We start from the raw sequence: 15,301 nt of genomic DNA, 5'->3' as shown, positions 1-15,301 counted from the left end.
TATTAAGTACAGCTTGCTAATGAAGTTAATTCAGTTAGGTTCAAAAGTTTAGCTTTTTTTTCATCTGTAGAAAACAAAATCAAGGGAAAACTGATTCATTAGTCCAGATGGCTTTGACTCAATATCGGACACATTTTTAGATGTTTTAATACCAGATTTTGTTAAATTTTGTTTAAATGTTCAATAACAAAACAAAGGGTGTTTTTCTTTCCCACTGTTGCCAAAGCGCTTGCTCGACGAGGGTCAGATGATTGTTGGGGATTCTTTGTTTTCTCTGTTATTGTTATTGTAGGATCTTTATGGTACAATATAAAGAGCCTTGAGGCAACTGTTATTGTGATTTGGCATTATGTAAAGAAAAATGAATAGAATTTAAAGAACTTTATTAGATTCAATTTAATTCAACCACTATTTTGTTTTTTCCCCTTTTGTTTTATTTCAGCATAATTTTCTCTAATATCTTTATCTATAATTTCATATCAAAATAACAACAATGTTGATCACTATTTTAACACCTCCTGTTGCACTCAGGCAGATCCTTTGGTAAAGAGAAGAGAGTGGGTAGAGCTTTTATAGCGGATCCATCATACAGAAAGTCAGCTGGAGATGGATATCTTGGATATAATGTTCCTGATAAGCGTCTGTTTCTGCCTTCCTTTAACTTTGGTCACTATGGCAGTGAGCTGTTGGGTGTTTTTTGTGGTACGTAAATGAGAGACTTTCATTACTTTCTATGTCTCACTCCTGCTGAACTAATTCACTTTTACAAACAGTCTAGTTTTATAAGATTTTTCCACTTTGGTCACGTTAAATGTTCATTTTCTGAGTTAATAGTTCATAAAGTTTAGTTCTGAATTCATCCGTCCATTTTTTTTCTGCTTCTGAAGTGGAATTTTATCCCAGCTGTCACAGTGTGAGAGGTGGAGTGAAACCTGCACTGGTCACCAGTCTGTCACTCTTTTTAATTCCATCAGACCATTTTGCAGCGTTTACATATTTTTCAGTTGTCCGTTATTCTATATCACACTAAAGATATTTTCTGGACACTCCACATTATTTGCAGTTAATATTTAAATGTTTAGTTCTGAATATCATGTTTATTACTGCATTGATATTTTCTGCAGGTACGAAGGGAGCAGGTCCCCATAACCTACTACACAAACCACCTTATCTCCAATCTGATCCAGTTCAGCACGTTGATCTTCTTCTTGATTTTCCACTTAAACCATGCTCTCTATCATTATATTTCTTTTGGCATTTTTTGCTGTGCCGTGTTTGCTAATCTTGACTTCAAGATGTGCATTGCTACTGAAAGGTACCTGTCTGTCTTTCTCTGTGTGTATTGCATTCAATCAAATTCTCAAGCGTCCCTCTAAAGATAAATGTCCTCCTGTAATGATCAGTATGTCTGTCTTGTGTTGCAGGTGTTTGGTCATCACCCGTCCACAGTGGAACTGCATCAGACAAACTAAAGGTTCTGTGCTGCTCTCTGTTCTGGTCTGGATCCTGTCTATTATCTCTGGATTTCTTGTTGCATTCTTCGATATGATTTCACTCACTGTGTTAATTTTTTTTAACCTCGTCCCTTTTTTCCTGTTCGTCTTCACTTTGGTTTGGACCCTCAAAACTCTGCCTGCTGCCACCTCAGTGCCCACTGAAGAAAAACAGAGAATTGTAGGAATCTTAGTTCTGTTGTTAGTTAATCATTGTCTGATGTTCCTTTATTTTCTCGCTTATTTTTCTTATTTTCCTGTCCTTCTAATCCACATGAATTTATTTCTGTTCAATCCTTTCATGGATGTGATTTTTGTTTTTCTGATGCGGAAAGACCCCATCGACAATCAGCTGTTGTCTCTGTGCTGCTACACTGGTGGAGAGGTAGCTGCAGATAAAATGCTACAGCTACAATATTGCAGTGACTGTAACAGCACAGTGCTGTACACAGCACTGCAGCAGATGTAGCTGCACATAATCAGACAGGTGGTTGATTGTAGATAAATTAAGCGAACTACTATTCTGCTCCTCTGTAATTTGTATTTCTTCACACATACTAAGAAAGAGCATGGTACATGAAAGCCTGGCTCACAGTCTCTGTTCTAGTTCATCCCAAAGGTTCTATCAGGTTGTCAGGACTGTGTGCAGGCCTGTCTAGCTCTTTCACACCCATATTTCTCTTCCATGTCTTTATGGACCTTTATGGACCTTGCTTTGTGCAGTGGTGAGCAGGGCTGCCACAAACGATTATTTTGATAGTCGACTAGTCACCAATTATTTTTCCAATTAGTCGGCTAATCAGATCATGCATCCATTGGCCGTAAAACATACAGCTTATTGCACCAGCAGCATCTGATCTTATATGACTATGATTAGCTTACAGCTTAAAATGTTTAAGGTATGTGCTAACTAAAAATAAAGACAAGAACATAGTTTATTAATCTTTTAATGAAATTTGCAGAATGTCTCAGTGGAGTTTAATAAACTCAGCCGTCTGCTCCTTGCTATCTAAAATATAACAGGACAGGGGTGGGTCTGAAATTGACATGCTGGGAGTTCGCTGTTCTCGCCGGCTCTAGTGAGCTTTGTCGTCGACAATTTTGATAGTCGACGTAATCGTGACAAGTCGCCTAGTGGTAAATGGACTGGTTCTTATATAGCGCTTTTCTACTCTTCTGAGCACTCAAAGCGCTTTACACAACTTGTGCATTCACCCCCATTCGCACAAGCACAGCTTTCTAAGTAGCATTGACACACATTCATACTCCGATGGATGCATCAGAGAGCAATTTGGGGTTAATATCTGTATCTGTTTTATGTGTTGTTGTATGCAGTTTTTAATTAAAATTCCTAATAAACACCTTTTATCTTAAGATTGGCGTATTTTTGTCACAATATCACTCTGTTGCATTGTGTTCCAACACAAACAGTTATGTTGCTTTGGGAATTAAACGATCTTAATATAACCACTTCCTGTTTTCCATTGTGATCTTTGGTTGAGAGAGAGAGAGAGAGGGGGGAAGAGAGAAAGACTGATGGGGACATCAATCTACTGGAGAGTAAAACAGCTCAAAAATGTGAGATCATTAGAAACAAATGAACATGACTTATTGATGTGCAGAATTTAGAGGTATGGGTGGCGGTAAGATGGGTGGGCTCGTCTATGACACGTGCAGGAGATTTACATCATTAATAAATCTTATGCTTTTTTATTTATAAATATCAGCATTATTGTTATTAACATGATGCATATGAATACAGATTGTTTATAAACAAAGATAATTTATTCTGTGTTAGCCTGTTGATTTATTCAGTACGTGTGGGTTTTGAGGGATTTTATATTTCCTGTTTTTCTTTTACTGGTTCGTTTCAATTAATCTACTTATTTGTTTGTAACCAAGTTAAAACTGCCATTTATTAAAATGTGTTGAAATGTTAAAATGATGAAATAAATGTTAAAGTGTAAATTAAAAAAAGTTTAAAGTATTTAGAAAAAAAATGAATTTGCATTATCTATGATTCCTTTGTGTAAGTATTGTGTTTTATTGTGAAGAGAAGTGAATGTGGTTGTTGTCAGTAACAATACTGTGAGATGTTTCATATGAAAAAAGGACACATTCTATAAATCAGACACAGGCATTAACTGATGACATGACAATTCACTCTACATGATCTCAATGATGTAAACTGGAGCAGAAAATCATTTTTTACCTTTTATGAATGTAATATTTTTATAAAAATGAAAAATAAGTCAATACAAACTCCATCACACAATCCAAAAAAAGCAATAAAAATAATTATCTTTCCGTGTGTACAAAACAAAGCTAAGTGAACAATAATTCACATACTGGCAGACTTTTACACAGTACAACATTACTATTTATGCATAACACTTAAAACTTTATTCACCTTTCCTCAGCAGATTAGCAGAAAAGAGAATATTGTGAAGGCACACAAAGAAGAAAAGGACATCACTGAAAATATTATCTAAATATAAAAGGTAAAATTGAAAAAAAAAACTGAATCTATTGTCAGCTGACACTTATAACAATATTTAAAAACAAATTTCTCTTTTTAATTTATCAGCAATCTCACAAACCATTTTCTCTATTTTCCTCTCTCCAATGAACTCTGACTACATCAGCCCACCTCTCTGTGCTACCATCAGTCACACTGATGCGGTGCTGACAGCTGCTGCAGTGCTGTCCATCCTGCAGCAGCACAGACATGCCAGCAGCTTGTCAATGCAAATTTTCTACATGAAAACAAACAGAATCAAGTCCAGAAAAGGATGTAGCAGAAACAAACTAAACACCACAATTTCTATGAAACAGCAGTGAAAGGGAGATGGCACATAGACCCAAGGAAATGACCACCAAACAATCCATATTTGAACCATCATCAGACAGTAGTTAAACAGCAACAGAACAAGAGTTCCTACAGTTCTCCGTTTTTCCTCTGTGGGCACTGAGGTGGCAGCACGCAGGGCTTTGATGGTTCCAGCTAAGCAGACGATGAACAGAGGAGCAGGGAGCAGAGCAAAAATAGGGGGGATTATAAACTGCTCAAAGACTGTGGCAGGAACTACAGTGATAATGCAAAAGGCCCAGACCAGAGCAGAGACCAGCAGAGAACGCTTTATTTGTCTGATGCAGGCCAGCAGTGGGCAGCCGATGAGGGAATATCTGCAACAGAAAACAGACGATTTCTCTAAATATCACAGAATATGCAGCCAGATATATGCAAGTACACAAAAACACAGTAATAAACACTGTTACCTTTCAGCAGCAAGGCACATTTGGAAGTAAACATTGGCCATCACACTGATGAAGTAAAAAGCAACGGTGATGTCATGATGCCATCTTCCTGTTGTTACAATCCAAACAATCTTTGCACAGAACTGGATTACGTTGGAGATGAGGAGGTTTGTGTAATAAATGGTCTGGGCCTGATCTCTTCGCACCTGCAGAAATATTTATAAAAGTCACAAAATGCAAGAGAAGCATCTCATATTATCTCAAAGAAGTTTTGAACAAAAAAACAGTGATGGTAATATCAGAGGTTTAAGTGATCAAGTACATTTGACTTGCTGTTGATCTCATGGTTCCCACGTCGCTGACTCAGTGCTTTTAGCTTTTTAATCTATTTTTCTTTATTTTTCCAGGTCTGGTATCTTAGTTTAATCTTTTCTTGGTTTCATTTTGTTGCTTGAGGGCCTTTATTATTCTAACCTCCCTTGTGTTTCCATGTCTGTCCTTTAGTTTCATCTGTATTTGGTCTCTCTTTGTTCGCCTTCATGGGTTCCTCAGTCCGTCGTGTCTCCATGTTTGTTTTCCTTTTATCCTTATCAGGTTCGTCTCAGTGTTAGTTTCCTGTCTCAGTCTTTCTTTGTCTCATCCCCCCTCATTCCTTCGAGCTGTGCATCCAGTGAGTGAAAGTGAGTTCTTAGCCTACTTTCATTGTTGCTTGATTCTCAATTAACCAGAAGCTGTTTCTGAGTTTACTTGTCCTGCATTTCGGGTCTCAACCTGCCTGCTGCACAGCTACATACTCTGTTTGTCTGTGTCTGTATTTATTGTGACTTATAGAGCAAAACAAATGTCATATATAAATGAATCAAAGTCAAAATAATGATGAAATGTTTTCATCTCTGCAGCACTACAAATGTTTTTGGATGATTCTTCATATCATTCACAGTCAGACTGATATAAAAGTGATTAATAAAATTCAACATTTACATACCACACAACAGGCGAAGACTACGGTCAAAGGCAGGCACACAAAGATGCTACTCAGAAACACCAAAATGAAAAACTCCATCTCTGGTTTCTCTCTGTGTGACGGAGCTGCTGAAATAAATTCGTTCACTCTTTTCTGCAGTAAAGAAAAACAGTTGTTGAATATGCAGCATGTTAACATTGCTCTTATATCAGTTTGAAATTAAAGATGAAACCAAGGCTGAAGATGAAACTTCGGCTGAACTGAATTATTTAACAACATTCTGGCATCAGAAATGTAACCTAAAAATGCATCACAGCGCATTTCAAAGCCAGCATGGTTTTTCAGAAAAAGATGATTTTCTTGAAATCTTCGTTCTTTTCTCAAAAGTAGTAAAAAAAAAAACCTTCTGACTCACAAACTTCAACTTAGTTTTATCTGAACTCAAAACCAGCGGATAAAATGGGATTCATCAAGAGAAGGTTGGGTGTAAGAGTGAAGTGTGGGGAACAGAATTATTATGAAATAAGTCACAAAATAATTTAAGATTTTTCTTTGTGTGCAGGCCGTGATCAGCCCGACAGCTGAATTCAACAAGATATTAGCACATGTTAAACCAGAAATCAAGGCTGATTTTAATCTGCCAGATAATCTAAAATTTGTATCAAATGTAAAATGTGGTGAGTAAAACTGATCAGCATCTAAACACAGCCTTGTGTGGGCCATTATCACCACAGTCTGCTCTGTGCCAGCCGTACCTGCAAACTTCACCACACTACACAGTTTAAACTGGACTAAACATTTTATTCAACTTTCGAATGACATATAAGTATATTTCAATATGTTTGGGTGGTAAGGCAGAGTTAGAAGTTGGTGTCATGCTCTACACACACACACACACACACACACACACACACACACACACACACACACACACACAGATCTTTGGTAGTTTTGAAACGATAACAGAAAAGCATTTCTGTAATTTCAGCAATAATATGATTTTAGTGAAAAAGGGGTTTAATTTAATTACTGATGTTTACCTGATAAAAAGCTAACTGTATGTCCATATACACTGTTACATATATTAGATTCAACACTGGAATCTATCATCATCATCAGGGTCTTTCAGTTAATTAAAGTTAATACAGACATTTCCATTGGGTTTTCAGTTATACAACATCCATGTCATTCATATAAAAGCACCTCAAACATTAAATTTAAAAAAAAAAAAACACAACAAAGAAATCAGTAAAACACCTTTGTGTAACTTCCTGTCTCATAATTCTGATTTGTGCACATGAGCATGCAGTTTCCTTAAAACTGATCTCCTCCTAAAGATAATGTGAATGTGACTCACCTCAGGACGGCTTCCTGTTGAGATAGTTTGTAAAATCAGCAGTCTAACGTTTCGACAGAATCTGAACGGGGAAATTGTGGTACTTTATATACCCCACCCCTCACGCATGGGCACACAAACACACTATAAACAGAATAGTCAGTAGATTTCAGTGGAGCTCTATTTAGTTGTAGTTTTAAAAATGAACAGTTCACTTCTCTGGAAAATTGTCTTTTTATTTTAGAGAATTGTGAAGTGTTGAGTGGGCCTCTGTCTGCTGGACAACACAAACTGCTGTCCTGCTGCTAAAATCTGTCAAATAATATCATAACTCAGTGTTTTTGCATAAGACACTAACATTTTTCCAACACTTCAGGAGATGCTAATGCATAAATGACTTTCTTTGCCCTCTGAAGAACTTCCCTGTGCAGCTGAGGAGCTTTATGTGGTGAGAGGCAGATAGAAAATCTATCATGTGAAGCTGGGTCTGGTTAACATGTTGAGATTGTGAGCTGAAGAATTTCAAAGTATTAGCACAGCTCAATAAGTACAGCTCAACATTTCACATCATCTGCTGTTCACACATGATCTTTCAGGACTGTGATCAATAGTCATGCTGACAATAAGCAGGTTAACAGTTCACAGGGGCGCAGTCGCAAATGTCAAAGAAACCAGAAGCAGAGTCCAGGTCCTGATAATATATGTGGCCGGGTGCTTAGAACATGCGCTGAGCAATTATGCAATATTTTTTATTACATCTTTCTTTTATCTCTTCAGCAACAGAAGGTTCCAGAGGTATGGAAAAAATCAATTATTTCTCCAGTTGCTAAGACCACAAAACCTACATCATTAAATGATTTTAGGCCTGTCGCTCTAACATCCTTAGTGATGAAGTCCTTTGAAAAACTTGTGAGGAAGGAGATCCTGCAGCAAGTAGAGAAGCTTATCGACCCACTGCCTACAGGCCTCGTAGAGGTGTTGATGATGCAGTGGTCACTCTGTTGAACTTCCTCTATCGCCATCTTGATGGCGCCAAAGCTCATGCTCGGGTCTTATTTATTGATTTTTCTTCAGCTTTTAATACTATCCAGCCACATGTTTTAGCTGATAAACTTCTTAACCAGTTTAAACTTGATTTTAATCTCGTTGCTTGGATTTTAGACTTTTTAACTGACAGATCTCAGTGTGTGAGAGTGAACGGCTGTTTCTCCAAACAGCTGAACTCTTCTACTGGCTCACCACAAGGTTGTTTCTTTGCAAATTTGCATCATAAGATTGTTTTTCGTTTTTTCTGCAGTATATAAAAATTGGTGTATCTAAAAAAGAAAACTATGAAGACACTCAAAATAAATTTCCTGTTGTTGTAAACTATTTTTTGCAACTTTTTTGTATCTAAAGTTTTGAGGGATAAACCTTTTAAATTTCTCCAAGTAGAAATATGTAAAGAAAAAAAAAAGATTTTCAATTTTTTGTAGTTTATTGCACTTTTTTGCAATTTATGTCATTACTATGGACTTAATGCATACATATTATTAAAATGTGGGCTATAACGGTTGTATTGATGTATAGCAACTTGAAATGCTCCCTAAAATGGCACTACAGCATGTAAAAATATAAAGTAAGCTCTGGCGGCCTTGGTTCTATGGTAGGTGTTAGTGTGAAAACAATAGGACTTGAATATAAATACTGTATATCCAGTCATATATAATTTGGTACATTTTGATATATTTTTGTTGGTGCTGATTTCAAATCGTTTTACTCCCTTAAAGTTGCCGTTTTACTGTTTGTAGGAAGTGAGGAGCTCTGTGTGTGTTCTCATGCTCTCATTAATCAGGCATTTCAAACATGAGTTGTAGCTCAAGCTGTGCTGTTCATTGTCTCTGCACCTCCAAATGGTACCAGGTGATTGTAACATATTCAAAATACATTATGAACAAACATAATAATGCATTTGATGGTTTATTGAAACATGTTTGACATTATTATGACATCATGGTGCATCAACTTATTAGGAGGATGAAACAAAACTCTGTTGAATGAACTTGATGTTCTTCTTCATGTAAAATGAATGTGACAAACTGAAAACCAGTTTGTGGATAATGAATCATAGATAATGAGTGAGAAGTCACAGCAGCTTATCTCAAGTTGTCTTTTATGCTCAGGTTCAACAAAACTCTGTCCTAATGCTGTGCATTCTTCTTTTAAAACGTGCTTCAGCTAAAATGACAACCCAATATTCTCTATTGTTAGCTGGCTGCCCACCTACTATGGAGGTCAAACGTTATTAGAAAGAAAATCTGATCAGGGAGCTGTTAACAAGTCTGAATCATAATCTGCAGCGTTTGCTGTAGTTTTTTTTTTTTTTTTAAACTTGGTAAAATAGAAATTTGCATTGAAGTAGCAAATAACCTCGTCTTTGTGGTTTCTGTCAGAGCTTATGATACTAAAACAAAACAGTTTCACTTCACACACACACACACACACACACACACACACACACACACACACACACACACACACACACACACACACACACCTTTTCTGGGTCATCAAATTTTGCAGTTTTGTCTGATGCTCCTGACTCCTCCCTGTCATACAGGACGCGTGATTTTCCCTCATAGAAGCACAAACTACTGATGCTGACTGATGATAGATAACCATCTACTTTTAGATATTTATAGGGACTCTCTAACAGGACAGTAGAGTGTACCACTGCCATTGTTCACTTAACCATGACACCACAGTTTGCTCCACATTCTGATGAGCAGCAGCAATGTTGTAGGAGCCAAAGATGATTATGTATAAGATGGTTTCAGTGTCTAATATTACTTTGTTTGAGTCTGCTTCATCTAGTGGCTGTGTGTGAAGTGTAGAAGTAAATTTAGTAAGAGGTACTTACAAGGGTTATGGAGCTAGTTATGTACCCATTTGGTGGTTACATAATTTGATATTTACATGTTTACACATCCAAACCACACATCAAACCATCACGTTATACAGGTGATGCTACCTGAAAGATGTGACTGGAGCAAGAAAGATGATTATGTATAAGAAGGTTTCAGTGTCTTTGACCTCATGGCCTCCAATCTAGGCCTCTATGGGCTCGTGTAGGACAGGTGCAGGAGATTTACACCATAATAAATGTTGTATTTTTTTTATTTACAAATATCAACATTTTTGTTATTAACATGACACATACAAATACAGATTGTTTATAATCAAACACAATTTATTCTGTGCCTATTGATTTATTCAGTACATGTGGGTTTTGGGGGATTTTACATTTCCTGTTTTTCTTTAACTGGTTCATTTATTTTGACTAATCAACTTATTTGTTTGTAACCAAGTTAAAACTGTTATTTATTAAAATGTGTTGAAATATTAAAATGTGTTGAAATCCATGCTAAAATGTAAAACAATAATCCATATTTAGAAAACAAAAGGCATTCCTTTTAAAAGCAGCACAATGTGTTTAATAAGTCTGAAAGAGCACTTGCATTAAATATGGTTCATTTTTACAAGCATCCTGTTTTATTGGGAAGAGAAGTGAATGTGATTGTGATCAGTAGCCAGACTGTAAGCAGTTTTTGTGTATGTTTCTTTCATTTCTGCTCCACCGAGCAGCTGCTCACTTTGTTTTAGCTCAAGAGCCCGCGCCATCTTGGTGATGTCCGCTGATCACTCCGCATTCCTTCACACATTGCTGTTATGATCTAGTCCCATTTCAGAAGATGGCATTTTGTTCAAGATCATTTTAAAATAACTTCATTTGATCGGCTCAGCCACAGATGATAATTAGAGACGCATACTAAGCTGTAAATAAAGCTAAAGAAAATTGTACTTTTGGTATGCAGAAAACATGTCCTGCACCCTCTGGAGTAACACTGTTGTTGACTCTGGTGAGTAAGACTGTTAAATCTCAGGAAACAGAGGTTTCCTCCGAGGACAGTGTATTACAAGCTTCAAGTCGAGCGTCTGACTCTAGATCTTTCTCCGTTTCATCTCCAAGAAAACATGCAGAGGCAGAAAGCAGCCATCATGATCAGTATGGTAAAATATTAATTATGCTGTTCTAGCTACAATCCACAATTTAGGATTTTGTGACATCATATTTGACATCAATTTGTAATTGAAATACTCAAATGTATAAAACTAAAACATCTCTCTGATACAAACTATGCATAACTTCAATAATTTTCAAAACACATTTTTCAAATACAATATGAAACCTACTAATCAAAGTAAGTAAAGTTATTGCAAATACAACAATTATTAATCATTAATTCACATGAATTCAGTTTTTCAACTATAAAGTGCAAAACAGACTAAAACTAACTGAGACATACAACATGAGCTCACCAATCTTAGTGCATCATGGCCGAAGACAATGGTATGGCGTCTCTCGGTCGGAACATGCGGGGCTCTAAATAACGTAACGGGGTTTTTTTTTTCCCTCTTTAATGAGAGTAATATGATGTATCAACATGAACAAAAAAAAAACATAAGTTGTGCTTCAAGTGTAACCTTACTTCTGGAAGATAGCTAATAACCAGCAAACTTATGTGCAGCAGCCTCTCGTGAAGTAAATGTAGCAGCACATCACTCTTTTCCTCATGCCAACACACAACTACACACACAGGTAGCAGGAACACAGAGCAGGTAGGTGGGACATACAGCTGCAGGCTGCATTCCCATTAATCAAAACATACTGGAACCTTTGTTTTCTGATTGGTTGGGCTGGCCGTCCATCTTTCCTCATTTCTATGACTTCTTAAAGCTTTTATGTGGATTACAAAAGCAAAAGTGTGAACACACCACCATAAAGGTATACGTTCTATAAATGAGACACTATGGCATTAACTGATGACATGACAATTCACTCCACATGATCTTAATGATGTAAACTGGAACAGAAAATCTTTTTTTTTACCTTTTATTGATTTATTACTTTTGTAAAAATGACAAACGAGTCAACACAAACGATATCAAATAATCATAACAAAACGAAATCAAAGCAATAATTTCTCTTGCTGTGAGAACACAAGAAAGCTAAATGAAATTCACATACTGGCAGACTTTTACACAGTACAACATTACTATTTATGCATAACACTTAAAACTTTATTCACCTTTCCTCAGCAGATTAGCAGAAAAGAGAATATTGTGAAGGCACACAAAGAAGAAAAGGACATCACTGAAAATATTATCTAAATATAAAAGGTAAAATTGAAAAAAAAACTGAATCTATTGTCAGCTGACACTTATAACAATATTTAAAAACAAATTTCTCTTTTTAATTTATCAGCAATCTCACAAACCATTTTCTCTATTTTCCTCTCTCCAATGAACTCTGACTACATCAGTCCACCTCTCTGTGCTACCATCAGTCCCACTGATGCAGTGCTGACAGCTGCTGCAGTGCTGTCCATCCTGCAGCAGCACAGACATGCCAGCAGCTTGTCAATGCAAATTTTCTACATGAAAACAAACAGAATCAAGTCCAGAAAAGGATGTAGCAGAAACAAACTAAACACCACAGTCTCTATGAAACAGCAGTGAAAGGGAGGTGTCCTACAGGCGTGAGAAAGGGAACACCAAACAATCCATATTTGAACCATCATCAGACAGTAGTTAAACAGCAACAGAACAAGAGTTCCTACAGTTCTCCGTTTTTCCTCTGTGGGCACTGAGGTAGCAGCACGCAGGGCTTTGATGGTTCCAGCTAAGCAGACGTTGATCAGAGGAGCAGGGAGCAGAGCAAAAATAGGGGGGATTATAAACTCTTCAAAGACTGTGGCAGGAACTACAGTGATAATGCAAAAGGCCCAGACCAGAGCAGAGACCAGCAGAGAACGCTTTATTTGTCTGATGCAGGCCAGCAGTGGGCAGCCGATGAGGGAATATCTGCAACAGAAAACAGATGATTTCTCTAAATATCACAGAATATGCAGCCAGATATATGCAAGTACACAAAAACACAGTAATAAACACTGTTACCTTTCAGCAGCAAGGCACATTTGGAAGTAAACATTGGCCATCACACTGATGAAGTAAAAAGCAACGGTGATGTCATGATGCCATCTTCCTGTTGTTACAATCCAAACAATCTTTGCACAGATCTGGATTACGTTGGAGATGAGGAGGTTTGTGTAATAAATGGTCTGGGCCCGATCTCTTCGCACCTGCAGAAATATTTATAAAAGTCACAAAATGCAAGAGAAGCATCTCATATTATCTCAAACAAGTTTAGAACAAAAAAACAGTGATGGTAATATCAGAGGTTTAAGTGATCAAGTACATTTGACTTGCTGTTGATCTCATGGTTCCCACGTCGCTGACTCAGTGCTTTTAGCTTTTTAGTCTATTTTTCTTTATTTTTCCAGGTCTGGTATCTTAGTTTAATCTTTTCCTGGTTTCATTTTGTTGCTTGAGGGCCTTTATTATTCTAACCTCCCTTGTGTTTCCCTGTCTGTCCTTTAGTTTCATCTGTATTTGGTCTCTCTTTGTTCCCCTTCATGGGTTCCTCAGTCCGTCGTGTCTCCATGTTTGTTTTCCTTTTATCCTTATCAGGTTCGTCTCAGTGTTAGTTTCCTGTCTCGGTCTTTCTTTGTCTCATCCCCCCTCATTACAAGCTGTGCATCCAGTGAGTGAAAGTGAGTTCTTAGCCTACTTTCATTGTTGCTTGATTCTCAGTTAACCAGCTATGAAGCTGTTTCTGAGTTTACTCGTCCTGCATTTCGGGTCTCAACCTGCCTGCTGCACAGCTACATACTCTGTTTGTCTGTGTCTGTATTTATTGTGACTTATAGAGCAAAACAAATGTCATATATAAATGAATCAAAGTCAAAATAATGATGAAATGTTTTCATCTCTGCAGCACTACAAATGTTTTTGGATGATTCTTCATATCATTCACAGTCAGACTGATATAAAAGTGATTAATAAAATTCAACATTTACATACCACACAACAGGCGAAGACTATGGTCAAAGGCAGGCACACAAAGATGCTACTCAGAAACACCAAAATGAAAAACTCCATCTCTGGTTTCTCTCTGTGTGACGGAGCTGCTGAAATAAATTCGTTCACTTTTTCTGCAGTAAAGAAAAACAGTTGTTGAATATGCAGCATGTTAACATTGCTCTTATATCAGTTTGAAATTAAAGATGAAACCAAGGCTGAAGATGAAACTTCGGCTGAACTGAATTATTTAACAACATTCTGGCATCAGAAATGTAACCTAAAAATGCATCACAGCACATTTCAAAGCCAGCATGGTTTTTCAGAAAAAGATGATTTTCTTGAAATCTTCGTTCTTTTCTCAAAAGTAGTAAAAAAAAAAAAACCTTCTGACTCACAAACTTCAACTTAGTTTTATCTGAACTCAAAACCAGCGGATAAAATGGGATTCATCAAGAGAAGGTTGGGTGTAAGAGTGAAGTGTGGGGAACAGAATTATTATGAAATAAGTCACAAAATAATTTAAGATTTTTCTTTGTGTGCAGGCCGTGATCAGCCCGACAGCTGAATTCAACAAGATATTAGCACATGTTAAACCAGAAATCAAGGCTGATTTTAATCTGCCAGATAATCTAAAATTTGTATCAAATGTAAAATGTGGTGAGTAAAACTGATCAGCATCTAAACACAGCCTTGTGTGGGCCATTATCACCACAGTCTGCTCTGTGCCAGCCGTACCTGCAAACTTCACCACACTACACAGTTTAAACTGGACTAAACATTTTATTCAACTTTCGAATGACATATAAGTATATTTCAATATGTTTGGGTGGTAAGGCAGAGTTAGAAGTTGGTGTCATGCTCTACACACACACACACACACACACACACACACACACACACACACACACACACACACACACACACACAGATCTTTGGTAGTTTTGAAACGATAACAGAAAAGCATTTCTGTAATTTCAGCAATAATATGATTTTAGTGAAAAAGGGGTTTAATTTAATTACTGATGTTTACCTGATAAAAAGCTAACTGTATGTCCATATACACTGTTACATATATTAGATTCAACACTGGAATCTATCATCATCATCAGGGTCTTTCAGTTAATTAAAGTTAATGCAGACATTTCCATTGGGTTTTCAGTTATACAACATCCATGTCATTCATATAAAAGCACCTCAAACATTAAATTTTTTTTAAAAAAAACACAACAAAGAAATCAGTAAAACTTCTTTGTGTAACTTCCTGTCTCATAATTCTGATTTGTGCAC

At 36.8% G+C, this 15,301-nt stretch overlaps 1 protein-coding gene and 2 pseudogenes across 1 annotated transcript; 1 reads left to right on the top strand and 2 right to left on the bottom strand.

The window, feature by feature from the left end:
- The first annotated feature begins 672 nt into the window (after nucleotides 1–672).
- On the top strand, nucleotides 673–1,962 carry LOC146560690 (uncharacterized). The gene is made up of 3 exons (XM_085243163.1): nucleotides 673–678; nucleotides 1,125–1,315; nucleotides 1,425–1,962. The coding sequence occupies exons 1-3, from the start codon at nucleotides 673–675 to the stop codon at nucleotides 1,960–1,962; spliced, it is 735 nt and encodes a 244-aa protein (XP_085099289.1).
- Nucleotides 1,963–4,162: 2,200 nt separating this feature from the next.
- On the bottom strand, nucleotides 4,163–8,094 carry LOC146560689 (uncharacterized; annotated as a pseudogene).
- A 4,311-nt stretch (nucleotides 8,095–12,405) lies between these two features.
- On the bottom strand, nucleotides 12,406–14,092 carry LOC146560688 (uncharacterized; annotated as a pseudogene).
- Nucleotides 14,093–15,301: the final 1,209 nt, after the last annotated feature.

The sequence above is a fragment of the Mchenga conophoros genome, linkage group LG13, assembly GCF_057382185.1.
Source record: "Mchenga conophoros isolate Kocher_MC1m ecotype Shallow Benthic linkage group LG13, M_conophoros_male_GT1.1, whole genome shotgun sequence".
NCBI lineage: Eukaryota > Metazoa > Chordata > Actinopteri > Cichliformes > Cichlidae > Mchenga > Mchenga conophoros.
Note: the sequence above shows the minus strand (reverse complement) of the source record. Positions and strands in the feature narration are given on the sequence as shown.